Source organism: Biomphalaria glabrata, chromosome 12 (genome assembly GCF_947242115.1).
Source record: "Biomphalaria glabrata chromosome 12, xgBioGlab47.1, whole genome shotgun sequence".
Classification (NCBI taxonomy): Eukaryota; Metazoa; Mollusca; class Gastropoda; family Planorbidae; genus Biomphalaria; species Biomphalaria glabrata.
The window spans coordinates 34,227,630-34,241,115 of record NC_074722.1 but is presented as its reverse complement, the minus strand read 5'-3'; the positions used below and the strand labels follow the sequence as shown (position 1 = coordinate 34,241,115).

Below are 13,486 nucleotides of genomic sequence, written 5' to 3'. Positions count from 1 at the left end.
GTGGACAGTTCGATATCGATACTTGGATAAGGTGATTAGCTGATAGTATCTGATAGTGCTATGACACGGTCGTTAGCGTATGGCCTAAAAATACTTTTTTGGTGGCATGTGAGATTAAAATTGCAATGTTTATTAAATACCTTATTGAACTGTGATTTGCTTTGTTTATTTCGATATCTTGCCGTTCTATTTAGTAGCTCTGTTGAACATTTTACAGTTTAAATTAAAGCTCTTTTCTGGGTGTAAATAAAAATAAATGATTGTATTTTTTTATTTTTAGAAAAAAAAAAAGTTCATAAAGTCTTCAGTCGAATGACATTTTGTATCTTCCGTCTCCAAGAGTCACTCACGACGTTAGTTAGGCATGGTTAGGCCTACAAATACTTTTTCCCTCGGTGTGAACTTTAACCCTAACCTTATACACAGACAGAATCAAATAAAGGATGATTAAGGCGATAGCAGCTTCTCTCTCTCTCTCTCTCCTTCTCTCTCTCTCATCTTATTTTCTCTTTCCTTCTCTCACACTCCTTCTCTCTCTCCTTGTCTCTCTTCTTCTCGCTCATCTTCTCTCTCCTTCTCTTTCTCTCCTTCTCTTTCTCTTCTTCTCTTTCTCTCCTTCTCGTTCACCTTCTCTTTCTCTCCTTCTCGGTTTTTTTCTCTCCTTCTCATTCTCTCCTTCTCTTTCTCTCCTTCTCTTTCTTTCCTTCTCTTTCTCTCCTTCTCTTTCTCTCCTTCTCTTTGTCTCTTTCTCTTTCTCTCCTTCTCTTTCTCTCCTTCTCGCTTTCTCTCCTTCTCGCTTTCTCTCCTTCTCTTTCTCTCCTTCTCTTTCTCTCCTTTTCTATCTCTCCTTCTCTTTCTCTCCTTCTCGCTCTTCTTCTCTTTCTCTCCTTCTCTTTCTCTTCTTCTCTTTGTCGCTTTCTCTCCTTCTCTTTCTCTCCTTCTCTTTCTCTTCTTCTCTTTGTCGCTTTCTCTCCTTCTCTTTCTCTCCTTCTCTTTCTCTCCTTCTCTTTCTCTCCTTCTCTTTCTCTCCTTCTCGCTCCCCTTCTCTTTGTCTCTTTCTCTCCTTCTGTTTCTCTCCATCTCGCTCTCCTTCTCTCTCACTCCATCTCTCTATCCTTTTCTTTCACTCCATCTCTCTATCCTTCTCTCTCATTCACTCTCTTTCCTTCTCTTTATTTTACTCCTTCTCTCTGTCTCCTCTCTCTTTCTCTCATTACTAGAACGGGTGCGTGGAATTTAGGGGATTGTATTTAAAAAATTAACCAGGATCTAGGATGTAAGTACAGTGTTCACATATAACGAAGAAGATTCCTCTGAACGATCTCTGAGGAGACACGTAATAGCTTATTTAAAGTAAGTCTATATAGATAGAGGCGCTGTGGCAGAGTGGTTAAGCGCTTGGTTTCCGAACCTGGAGTCCTGGGTTCGGATCTCGGTGAATACTGGGATTTTGAATATAGGGATTTTTTTACCTGACCTGAAAGTAAAAGCTGGCCACATGACACTGTGCTCATTAAACGAGGGCCTTAACATCATCTGCCCTATAGACTGCTTGGTCTGAAACGTAAACGAGGGCAGACGCATATTTGACTCTCCCTCCATATCAAAAAGCTCCTGTCACCGCCCTGTAGATTATGTCAGCTAATAAATATATATTATGATTCAACCTCTCTTAAACAGTATGTATCTTTATCATATAAAACATTCACTCCAGGCATTTAAATTTATCAGAGTGTGTGATAAAGTGAAGTACACTATCTATTCAGGCCAAAAGAACGCCCGCAAAATTTACAATTACGTTTCATGATAGTCCGCAAAATTTACAGCTATGTTTAATGGTGGTCCGCAAAATATACAGCTAAGTTTCATGGTGGTCCGCAAAAGTTACAGGTACGTTTCATTGTAGTCCGCAAAAATTACAGATACGTTTCATGGTAGTCCGCAAAAGTTACAGCTCAGAATATTTAACTACAATGATTTTTTATATGTTAAATCTAGATGGAATGTCATCAGAGAATGTCAACAAGGCCCTTAACAATTGTGTTCTCTATCTTGAGGTTCGAACTGGCACCATACCCTATATTTAATTTCGGGATCCACCCAGCTTTAATGGGTACCTGGCATTAGTTAATGAAAAGTAAAGGCGGTTGGTCGTAACACAGTAACAGATAACTTTTACATCATCCTATAGACGGCAGAGGGCAGTATTCGAGCCTGGAACCGTTGAGACCACTAGACGACAGTCCAGAGCGCATGTCACACGACTAGGCAGCCATGTATAAACAGGGCCGGCCTTAACAAGTGCAGGGCCCTATGCGATACGAATTGCGCGTGGCCCAGTCTGGGTAGGGAAAAAGAAAATAAGTGAAAATTAAGTTTTGTATTAGAAAATAAATTCGTCTTAATATTGTATTCATTCTTTACTAAGTACAAAATCATTATCAAATTTTAAGAGCCTTGCATGTAGCGAAGTCATACTGTAGGCCTATATCATCAAAGTTCTTTTTCCTACATAGATCTCGCTCAGTAGCAAGAATCACCAAATTGTTCAATCTATCTTCGTGAATTGTTGAACTCAATTAATTCTTGATAAGTTTCGAGCGCTGGAAGCACCTTTCCCCATATGCCACAGTTAAAAATACTCTGCATTCAAGTAGTTTGGTAAAGCAGTGTATCTTTCGTTAGTGGACAGATAAGTTAATATTTCTACCGGGGTTTTGCGGTATTTGATAGAATATGCCTTAAAGATGACAATTTTGTCTATTTTTCAGGAGACATTTATGGATTTTAATAATTTCAGGAGATTCCCAGGAGCTCCTGGAAAATCAGGAAGCCTCGAGAACCATCGTTATAAGTTATAATGGTTTTAATTTAATAATAAGAATTAGCGCTGGGCCTATGAAAGTGTGGGGCCCACAAGGTATAGAGAGTTCCAGACTGCCGATATCTTTGCAGTTACCAACACCATGTCTCCCCATAACACCTGGCCATGCGCTGAAGTCATTCCCATCTTGAGTGTTCAAGTCACCCAAGACAACAAGTTTGACCGTGGTGTCCATTGCATTTTTCCGAGGACTCGCATCAAGTCGCCATAGAAATTTCCTTCGCGTCCGGTTCAGCCAGCAATGAGAAGCATATGGGCGCTAATCACTGTAAACAAAGAATTTTAGGCCATCCAGTGGGAGTCTAAGTAACATTAATCGATCAGCGAGACCAACAGGTATGTCCTGTAAAGCCTACTCCAGATTGTTATTTTCCTAGGGGGATATTATATAGACCAATATAACCTAGAGCATATCCATTTCCCTTTCCGTCAGTGACCCTCAGTTTAAGCGACATTTCACATTAGATTTATGTTATGAACCTTCTTTCGGGGTGTAATGTGTGGACATCAGTAGACTGTAATGAGTTTTATAATCTTGTACTTAGATCTAGATCTATGCGAATTTCAATCCGGTCCGTTCATATCCTGATTAATCGCGTTCCTTAGCAGTTTGTTTTTTTCCTTTTAGACATTGACAATGTATAGAGGCTAGTTCTAAAATCAAAGGGAATGTACTCTTAAAGAAATGATTTAATTTCCGACCGAATCGCACATGCGCAATTCACAAAGTAGTTATTTACTATCGAACCCGTGTATTTTCACATTGTGACGTCTGGCTGTTAGGCAACAGACGAATTAAATTTGCGGGCATGGCCCATGAGCAAGCATCACTTTTGCTTAGCAGACAATTAAAAGGTACAATTTTATAACATTAAAAAATTACAAGTGTAAATCTAGAACATCACTGTGACTGTCTTTGTTTGGGTTAGACTTAGAGTCAAGAGACGAGTCATCACATCAGTCACTGACTGAGTCTGTGAAACTGTCTACACTACATCACTACACTCCTCCTACAGTCTCAGTCTAGACTCTAGTCTCTAGGTCAGTAGTCGTAGACTCTAGAGCTAGACTCTTAATTCTAGACAGTGAGTTGAGTGAGTAGATCTAGTCCTAGACTACAGTCACTAGAGACTAGTAGAGTTCACTAGACTAGACATCAAACTCACATTACTCAGTCTCATGAGTCTGCAGTCATGATGAATGATTATTTCAATATTTGGTATAATTATTTTTTTTGACACTAGACTTGTAGACTGATACTGATAGACTAATAATATTGTAATATATTATTACTTTTTTAGATTTACTCAAGATAAAGTATTATAAGTGCTCCTTCATCCCTAGTGACTAGTCATGACTAGTGCCATTACTAGCATTAGTCTCATTAGAGAATGGAATGGGTTGCCTGAATCAGACAGAAAAACCAACATTGATTAACATGTAGATCACATGGGCATGGGTAATTTCCACAATTAACTGGCATATTTACATCTCTAGGCAAACCTGGCAACCACTGGCCAGATTTTTTGTGATGATTAAGCACTGAATCAAGACAAAAATATTTCCAAGGGGAGATAACTGTGTTGATTTTTAATATCGCCAGCTTAAAACATTCGAAGAGAGAGAAAACAAAACATATAGAAGTAATAGAATTAATGGTGCTGTAGAGAAAGCAGACTCACAGACCTATATAAATATTGCCAGCTTATAACTGATCGCGCGAGAGAGAGAGAAAATAAAACAAATAGAAATAATAGGAATATTACAATATTAGTAGAAGTGGTACTTTTAAAAAGGGAGGGGGATACTAATATATTATTCTTAAATTAAAATGAGATCAATAACATGATACTATCATTGGAATCTTTAGCTTTATAGTTTAAAAGGGGGGGGGGGCTGAAATGGTAAAATTCAATATCCTACCCTCAAACTTGACTTTGCATTTACTAATGATTTATGATTGGCTGAATTTTAAATTAGAGAGAGGTAGCGACATAATCTATAAATAATTTTTAAAATAATATTAACAATTATAATTAATCTAAAGGGTTGCTGGTGGAAGTGAAGCAGTAAGTTGGGAAGCATCGTTACTTCCCCTCCCCAGAATCCTTTGATGCTTAGGCCTAAATTATATAATGTGATTTTCCCCCGCATTCTTGTGATTGTCCTTTTTATTTTTGTTTTGTCCGCTTTTCTTTTGAATCATGAACATTCTGTTGAAAATTGTTATTATTGGTATTTTCGGAATAAAACATGCTTCAAAATTAAGTCTCTATTGAAGAGTGCCTAATTTTCCACCTTGTCATTCAAAAAGTGCCTGATTTCCCAGTCCCGGGTGCCTAAATTACTGTGAGCTTAAATTTCCAGACACCAGTCAGAAAGAATAAAATCATAAGCTAATAGCAGAACTGAGTTTGTCACCCAGTCCACCTCCTGTACACACACACCCTTTTCCATTCATTTGACCAAGACAGACTCAACCTTGGGTCACAGAGGTCATTTAGCTTCCCTCCCCTTATCGCTGGTAAAGCAAAGAGAGACATCCATGAGCCGCTATCCAAAAATGCCATCATCGGACGTCTTAGCTAACTTGTGTTCCCCCCCCCCCCCCTTTTTCACTTTTTACTATTAAAACTTAGTTTTCTTTCCTCACTTTCTCTTCCCTCCCCTCTTCTTGACATTCTTTTATTTTCTCCCACATATGACTCCCCTCCCCTCTTGTGATTGGTGTGCGTGTGAGTCGTATCGTATGAGTGTGACTTATATAAGGCACCTGTGGTGCATTGCTCCAGTGGTCAAAAATGGTATGCCTAGTAAGTCAGGTATGTCTTTGATGGTTATGAGATATGAACAATATGGGTATTTGGCGCAGTAGAAAGAGGAAAGTGGGCACTGTTTTCTTGTTGAACTTCCAGACCGCCGATCAGCAACATCAGAACAGAATTATAATACGACAAATTTCGTATTTATCACTAACTACCAGGATTCACTTGTCCAGGTACTATGTAATGTTATAATTATCTTTGACTCAACTCTGTGTTTTGACACACAGAAAAGTCAGCTCTGCAAGTGTTTATAGTGCTTTGTTAACAGCGCTTTATAAATTAAAGTATTATTGTATAGTTATTTGCAGGAGCTTGCATACCTAGATAAAAACCATCTTAAAAGCATTATAGAAAATCAAATACCAACTAAATACACATCAAACAGAATAAATAAATGCTGGTTTAATAATAGACTAAAGAAGCTTTGTAAACAGAAGGAAAACCTATATAGAAAATTTAAAGAAACTAATGCAGAAAGAGTTTACAAAAAGTATATAAAAATTAAACACTTAACCCAAAAAGTAAGCAGACAGCTGCAGAGTGAATACATAAACAATGTAATATCTAAAGACAACAACAAAAACCTATGGTCATACATTAAGTCTAAGAAAATGGAAACAACAGGCGTAGCGCCATTAAAAGATGAACATAACATAATACATAATGATAATGAAACTAAAGCAAACATTCTAAACAAATACTTTGCATCAGCATTCTCAGCCCCAGGAGACAAAGACATATTACTGAATTTGAACCAAGTAGACAACATAGAAGATATAGTAGTACAAGAAAATGGAATTCAAAAACTATTAGCCAACACCAAACCAAATAAAGCTTCTGGACCTGATGGTATTCCAGCTAGATTACTCAAAGAACTAAGTAATGAGCTAGCCCCAGTGTTCAAAATACTCTTTCAGGCTTCACTTAACCAGGGCAGAGTACCAAAGGACTGGAAAGAAGCTAATGTCACCCCCCTATTTAAAAAAGGAGAAAAATCTGACCCAGGAAACTACAGACCAGTATCACTTACCAGCATCACATGTAAAATCCTAGAACACATAATATGTAGCAACATCATAAACCACTTAGACAAACATAATGTCCTCACACCATACCAACATGGCTTTAGGAAATATAGATCATGTGAAACACAACTAATAGGACTAATTGATGATTTTTCAAAAGGTTTAGATAATAGTGAACAAATAGATGCTATCTTACTAGATTTTTCTAAGGCTTTTGACAAAGTTCACCACCATAGTTTGCTTAAAAAATTAAAATATTTCGGCATTAATGGTCCACTGCATCAGTGGATTAAAGACTTTCTGATAGGGAGAGAACAAACTGTAATAATAAATGGCTCTAAATCAACACCGATAACAGTAAACTCAGGTGTACCTCAAGGAACAGTCTTGGGTCCACTACTATTTTTAATTTACATAAATGATTTACCAAATTGCATTAGTTCAGGAACAAAAGTCAGATTATTTGCAGACGATTGCATAATATATAGAACAATAAAAACAACACAAGACACAGATATTTTACAAAGAGAATTAGATGAATTACAGAAATGGGAATCAAATTGGAGCATGTCTTTCCACCCAGAAAAATGTCAGTTGTTAAGAGTAACAAAAAAACTAAAACAAATTAATTCCACTTATCTTATTCATGGCAAACCAGTAACACAGACTAAAAACGCAAAATACCTAGGTGTTATAATAAATGAAAAACTGTCATGGAATCCACATATTGATGAAACTACAAAAAAATCAAACAAAGCATTAGGATTTATTAAAAGAAATTTCTATAAATCAAATAAGAACATAAAACTAAAATGTTATTTAACCTTGGTTAGGCCAATAATAGAATATGCATCCTCTGTTTGGGACCCCTCAACTCAAGAAAACATTAAGAAACTAGAACAGACACAAAATAGAGCAGTGCGATTCATAACAAACGAATATTCACATTTGACTAGAGTAACACCTTTAGTAAAATCACTAAATTTAGAAAGCCTTCAGGACAGAAGGCTCAAAAGTAAAGTAGCAATCATACATAAAACACTGAACCATAATCTTCAAATACAAAAACAAAATTTAATAAAATACTCTGAAAGACACAAAGATAAAGGCACATTCCTCGTCCCATATGCTAGGACAAATTTGTACAAATACTCCTTCTTCCCTAGTGCTATTAGAGCATGGAATGGGTTGCCTGAGCTAGCCAGGAAGGCCAGTGACTTGGCAGAATTTAAGTCATTGGTTAATATGCATGACTAAATGCATGACGCGTAGGACGTAATCATCTTCTTTTTTGAAGTAACGTCTGTATTATATAAGATAAGATAAGATAAACCTAACCCTAACCTTAATGGTACCAAAACCGTTATTATGAAATTAGGCCTATACCTAGAGGCAAAATGTCGGTTTTGCACATTAACGTGACCGGTAGCAAATCAGTTAATAGGGGAGATCTGCTAGCTTAAATATATAGCTCCTCCTTCGTAGCTGAAGATGAGATTATTTCTCATTTTCTGAAGATGGCTATGGAAGTCCAATTTTTTCTTTTAAAAAGCCGACCACATAGATGGCATGGGTTGCTTGGGTCTGCTGCAGATATGCCTGCTTCTTTTCTCACTTTCCTTTTTTTTTTTCAATCTTAGACCAACATTCTTTGTTGATTACCGAGCTCCTTGCCTTATATCAAGAGACACAACACTCACTGTCTCAGGCAATGAGAAAGGATCGAGCGCTATAGTTAAATTGACCTTCCCAGGCAATTGTTGCTGAGGCATGGATACTGTTTATCTGTGACAACTCGAGGATTTCAACGTCTGTTATGCGGTCAAGCCAATAAACCAAATGGATTATTCTCTAATGCAACTCTAATGTTTGCTTATGCTCCAATTATGTCCAACCCAAACCAAAGATTAGCTAGGTAATGTGCACATTCATGGATTTTTAAGCTTTAGCGGTACTGTATCAGCTTGCACTTGTCTCCTCTACCGCCTTAAAATCGTTTTCAAATCTACCTTAGTCTGGTCCCCTGTCTGGAATGAGAAAGGAGGGGGTGGTGGAATTAATGTCTCAGTAAGTGTTTTACCATTAATAAGATACCTTGTAAGTATTTTTTTAAAATCTCAATAATTTCAAATAAAACACACACACACATTTTATATATATATATATATGTGTGTGTGTGTGTATTTGACTGTTACTATACTGTACCGGTACTCTATACGAACAAGAAAATAAATTACACATTTATAAAGTCTTACCACACATACACACATAATGAAATAAAGCATCAGCAAATTTTTAAAAAAGGAACATCCATAAGAAAAGAAAAAAGAGCAACACTAGTGTTAAAACTTGTGTTAAAGAATACTAAGGAAATCGTCAAAACATAAAAATAATTATACATAGACCTAATAGATCTTTTCCTCCTCAAAATTTAGAACTCAATAAAAGTTCAGTTGATGGATTCTCTGCTGGTCTAATTGATGATGATGACTTGTTTAAATGGGAGACTGTCATCTATGGCCCTCCAGAAACTCTCTAGTAAGTATAAACTCATTGAAAATTTTGTATTTCAATTGTATCTGCAGTGCTTGGCATTTTTTTTTTACTTCATACATGAAGTCATAACTCTAAACAAAGAATGTCTTTAAAAAAAATATATATTATTAGAATCTTCTTATATTTACCTTGATTCAGCTTCAGCTATTTTATCATGTAATTATTTTTTCACATAAATGGCAATTTTCATATTTAAGCAAGCAATTCATTGTACAAAAAAGTGCAAAAAAAAAAAAAAATTTACACAGTTTGGAAATTCTATAAAAATGTAGACAGACACATACATTGAGTAACTTTTTTTTTTTTTTTTTTTTTTTTTTTTTTGCAACTATTTTTCATTATAATTGTATGTCTTCAGTGAAGGTGGAATGTTTAAAGCCCATCTGATATTTCCCAAAGAGTATCCACACAGGCCACCAAAGATGAAGTTTGTGTCTGACATGTGGCACCCTAATAGTAAGTTAGGTTTTAAAATTGCAAGTACCTTGTTGTGAGGCACCTCTTTTCAGTGTTGTATATCAATATGTTGTGTAGCCCATATAACACATTTTTTTTTAAGCTTGTATATCATTTTCATTTTTTGTTAGGTTTAGTTCTAAACTATGTGTTTTCCCCTTGTTCATTGTCAGTTAAAAATTCAAGCTCATTTCTCCAAGTTTGTTAGCAGCAAGTAGTTTTATATTTACTTGTCCTTGAAAGCGTTTAGGTAGAGGGCACCACTTTCAGATTTTGAAATCACTGAGGGTAGATTATGTAAAGCTCATGTTTCTATGGCTAATGGTTAAAGAGGGTCCTAAGTGGTCAGCACAATGAATATCTGTCTTTAGTTCCTTAACATATGTCAGATACTCATTAGAGTTGGGTGGATTTAATGGCATCCTGATTTTCTAAATTACAGGGATACGAACTTAAGATTGCTCTGTTTGGAGGCCCATTGCTTTACCACTCGACTACCCCGCCTCATAAAGAACTATTAACGCTTGTGAATTTTCTTCTGAGATACCCCTTGGTTAAGTGCATAATTTAAATCCAGTCATGTTAATACATGCAAATTATTTTTAAAAAAATATATCTCATGACATTGATTTCTATTTCTAGTTGACCAAGAAGGCAATGTCTGTATTTCTATCCTCCATGAGCCTGGCGATGACAAGTATGGGTACGAGAAGGCAGCCGAACGGTGGCTGCCAGTTCACACTGTGGAGACCATTTGCATCAGTGTGATCTCAATGCTTGCAGACCCCAATGATGAATCTCCGGCCAATGTAGATGCTGCGGTGAGTGCTGATTGTTTTTATTTTGTTATGAGCTTTCAATGATATGTCTAAACAGTTGGGCCACATTGATAATTACTTTTGCATTAATTCTCAGAAAATGTGGCGAGAAAATTTTGAAGAATTCAAGAAAAGAGTCACCAAGACTGTTCGTAAAAGTGTTGAAGAATTATGATAGCCTTCTGTTAGGAATAAATGTGCTTTAAAGTAAGTGAAGTTTGAAGTGAAGTAAAGTAAGGGAAGTTTGAAGTATTCTGATCTTGTCCTAGTGAGCACTAAAACATTTTTATATCTGAATGAATTTGTGTGTGTACTTAGGTCAAAAACTGACTAGTATTAGTAAAGTTCCCCTTTCAGAGCATGCGGTCTATAAGGCAGCTAATGTAAAGGTCACCTGTCTCTGTGGCCCTTGGCTAACGAGGGTGTCATGTGGCCAGCACAATGACCAACCGCCTTTACTTTTCCCTAATTTGTGTCAGGTACCCATTAGATTGGTAAACTCAGGGGCTCTCTAAAGATACAGAAATTAAAAATCCCAGCATTCAAACCCGGGACACTCGGTTCCGAAGCTAAGCACTTTACCACTCAACCACTGCGCCTTCTGTCTAGTATTAATGTTACTTAAATAAAGTATCTCAATTTTAAATAGCATACTGGATATATTTATAAAAGACTTAATTTTTCAATTTCTTTTTTTTTTTTGTTCTCATTTTTCATGTTGGAGGGTTCAGATCAGTAATCCCATATCTGAGACCAACTGCTCAGTGGTCTCTAAATCAGACAGTTCTCTGTATAGTTTTTCTTCTATAGTAGGGTTTTAGGGACCAGAGTCTTTTTTGGGCCATTTGTTTAATGTTACTTGTATAAAAATTCTTTATTGTTAAATACATCTATATATGGAAAATTTAATGTTTCACCTGTTTTCAATAACTTTCAAATCAAATAAGTGTTGTTTTTTTTCTCCCCAGCTGGTCCCTGATAAAGTAACCACACTCACTGTACTGGCAGCATCCGTCATGGTCACGATGATGTTCTGTAGTTTATTTTCCTTGGATTTAGCCTTTGATGATGACCTCAAAAAGTTCTAGCGATTGGTAGTTTTGTGTGCATGAGAGTGATTGTTAGATGTTCCGAGAGTTTTACTATTATTGCTGATTGTGTGGTATTTTTTTTTTTTTTTTGACAAAAATTCAATATGAAACTTGGAGAACTGAAACATTCAACTGCTGTTGTTAACTTCCTTATAAATGTAAAGATGAGTGGTATCGCTGAACTTTTCTTTTTCTGTCAATATGATTCACTTTAAATTTGCATATCTCTGTAATAAATTTGTCTATGTGTGGTTCAAATTTTTAATATTTAAATGAACACATGTTATCCTGTGATTGGCTAAAATAACATTGAATTGTGCTGTGTTGAAAAGTTTAAACTGTAGGCATTTTTAAAAGGTTTCTAGCAAAAAAAAAGAAAAATTTCAGGACTTAGTTTGGAAATCTTTTTAATCATAATGTATATAATTTGTCCTTAAAAACTATATCTAGTGTTTGACATTGATTTGAAAATTTTGATCCACATGGATATACATCACTTTTTTTTTTTTTTTTTTTCAAATTTTTATTTCAACATGTCACTCTGAAATATTATTGACTTGAGAAAAATTTGTTAGCGTAACATTCTTGTGTCTCATTTTTTTAATTTTTAAATTAGAGATACAATGTCAGTGAACTTTGTGGTGCCTGCATGTTTCATGGATGCAGGACATATCAGTGTATTCTGCAATATGTAAAAATTGTTTCATGTATTTATCACTTGTACATTTTGAAGCCCATGATCTATATTACTCAGACACCTTTGATTATCTCCCTTCCAGTTAGCTTGCAGATTTTCTTGATTAAAATGAGATTTTGAATGTTCTGAAGCAATATATAAATAATCCTACTTTTTTTTTTTTAAATGCTAGATAACTCCATTGTGTAGATTAATTTTGGTAACTATTTCTGAAATGTTAATTTAAAAAAGCTAAAAATGAAAATCTAGGCCAGTGTATTCTTTCCTTTTAGAAAAAAAATTTAGTTGTAGTTGTCTTTATTTTGTAACATTCTGTAAAATATCCCATGAAATCTTTTAATATTGCCGCCTTAATAAACAATAAGTTCATACCATACATCATTTTTAGAATTTGTGATTACTTTTAGTTCATAGCTTCTGAAACCTGTCTAGCAGCATTGGCGGCACCTGAGTTTGTATAACACAAACTTTTTTTGTGTGTAATCTTATGATTAATTTCACTTGATTCTTCCGTGTTTACATCCTGAGATTTCTTGCAGGACTTAAAAGTGGCTCAAGTGGCCTGCTTAATCATTTTCTTTTAATTCTTACAAATGCATTTTGGGAAATGAATTTGGACTGTGTCAAAAATATTAATGATATTTTTATTTTCCAGAGTCCAGATGTTTTGTTGTACAGCTGCATACAATGTTATTTGATATTTGAATGGCAATTTATAGCGATGTCTTTTCTAAGGATTTGAGATTTGACACAAGGTCTTGCTCTAACTTGTTGATTGCTATAAATACATATATTATATATATAAATATCTACAAATATATTTCTACCTAAACGATGTCATTGCCAATTTGAACTTGTATTACATTGTCCTGAAAGTATCACATCATCAGTAGGTGGCCTGCTAGCATGCCTAAGTTTGTCCAGATTGAGAACTCATGGTTTTTAAAAATAAAACATTACTATGCTTTTTTTTTTTTATGACTTGTTTTTTTTGTTTTTAGTGTTTAATTTTTATAACAGGTCTTTAACCTGTTTGGTTGAACAATGGCAACGTTTCTGAAAATTGGGCACAACATTCTGGCAGCAAGAGGGAAGGAAAGCTGGAATAATTAATTGTTTTTGTAAATATATAAT

General features: G+C 35.4%; 1 protein-coding gene across 1 annotated transcript; it reads left to right on the top strand.

The window, feature by feature from the left end:
• The first annotated feature begins 3,584 nt into the window (after nucleotides 1-3,584).
• Nucleotides 3,585-13,321, top strand: LOC106068387 (probable ubiquitin-conjugating enzyme E2 7). The gene is made up of 6 exons (XM_013227731.2): nucleotides 3,585-3,739; nucleotides 9,170-9,272; nucleotides 9,649-9,746; nucleotides 10,389-10,567; nucleotides 10,662-10,771; nucleotides 11,533-13,321. The coding sequence occupies exons 1-5, from the start codon at nucleotides 3,694-3,696 to the stop codon at nucleotides 10,737-10,739; spliced, it is 504 nt and encodes a 167-aa protein (XP_013083185.1). The 5' UTR covers nucleotides 3,585-3,693; the 3' UTR covers nucleotides 10,740-10,771; nucleotides 11,533-13,321.
• Nucleotides 13,322-13,486: the final 165 nt, after the last annotated feature.

Bases quoted from the DNA above. Each gene is read 5' to 3' on its own strand.
- LOC106068387 (XM_013227731.2), top strand. From the start codon at position 3,694: ATGGCCCATGAGCAAGCATCACTTTTGCTTAGCAGACAATTAAAAG. The intron at 3,740-9,169 runs GTACAATTTTAT...CTCAAAATTTAG, and splicing joins GCTTAGCAGACAATTAAAAG to AACTCAATAAAAGTTCAGTT. The intron at 10,568-10,661 runs GTGAGTGCTGAT...ATTAATTCTCAG, and splicing joins CGGCCAATGTAGATGCTGCG to AAAATGTGGCGAGAAAATTT.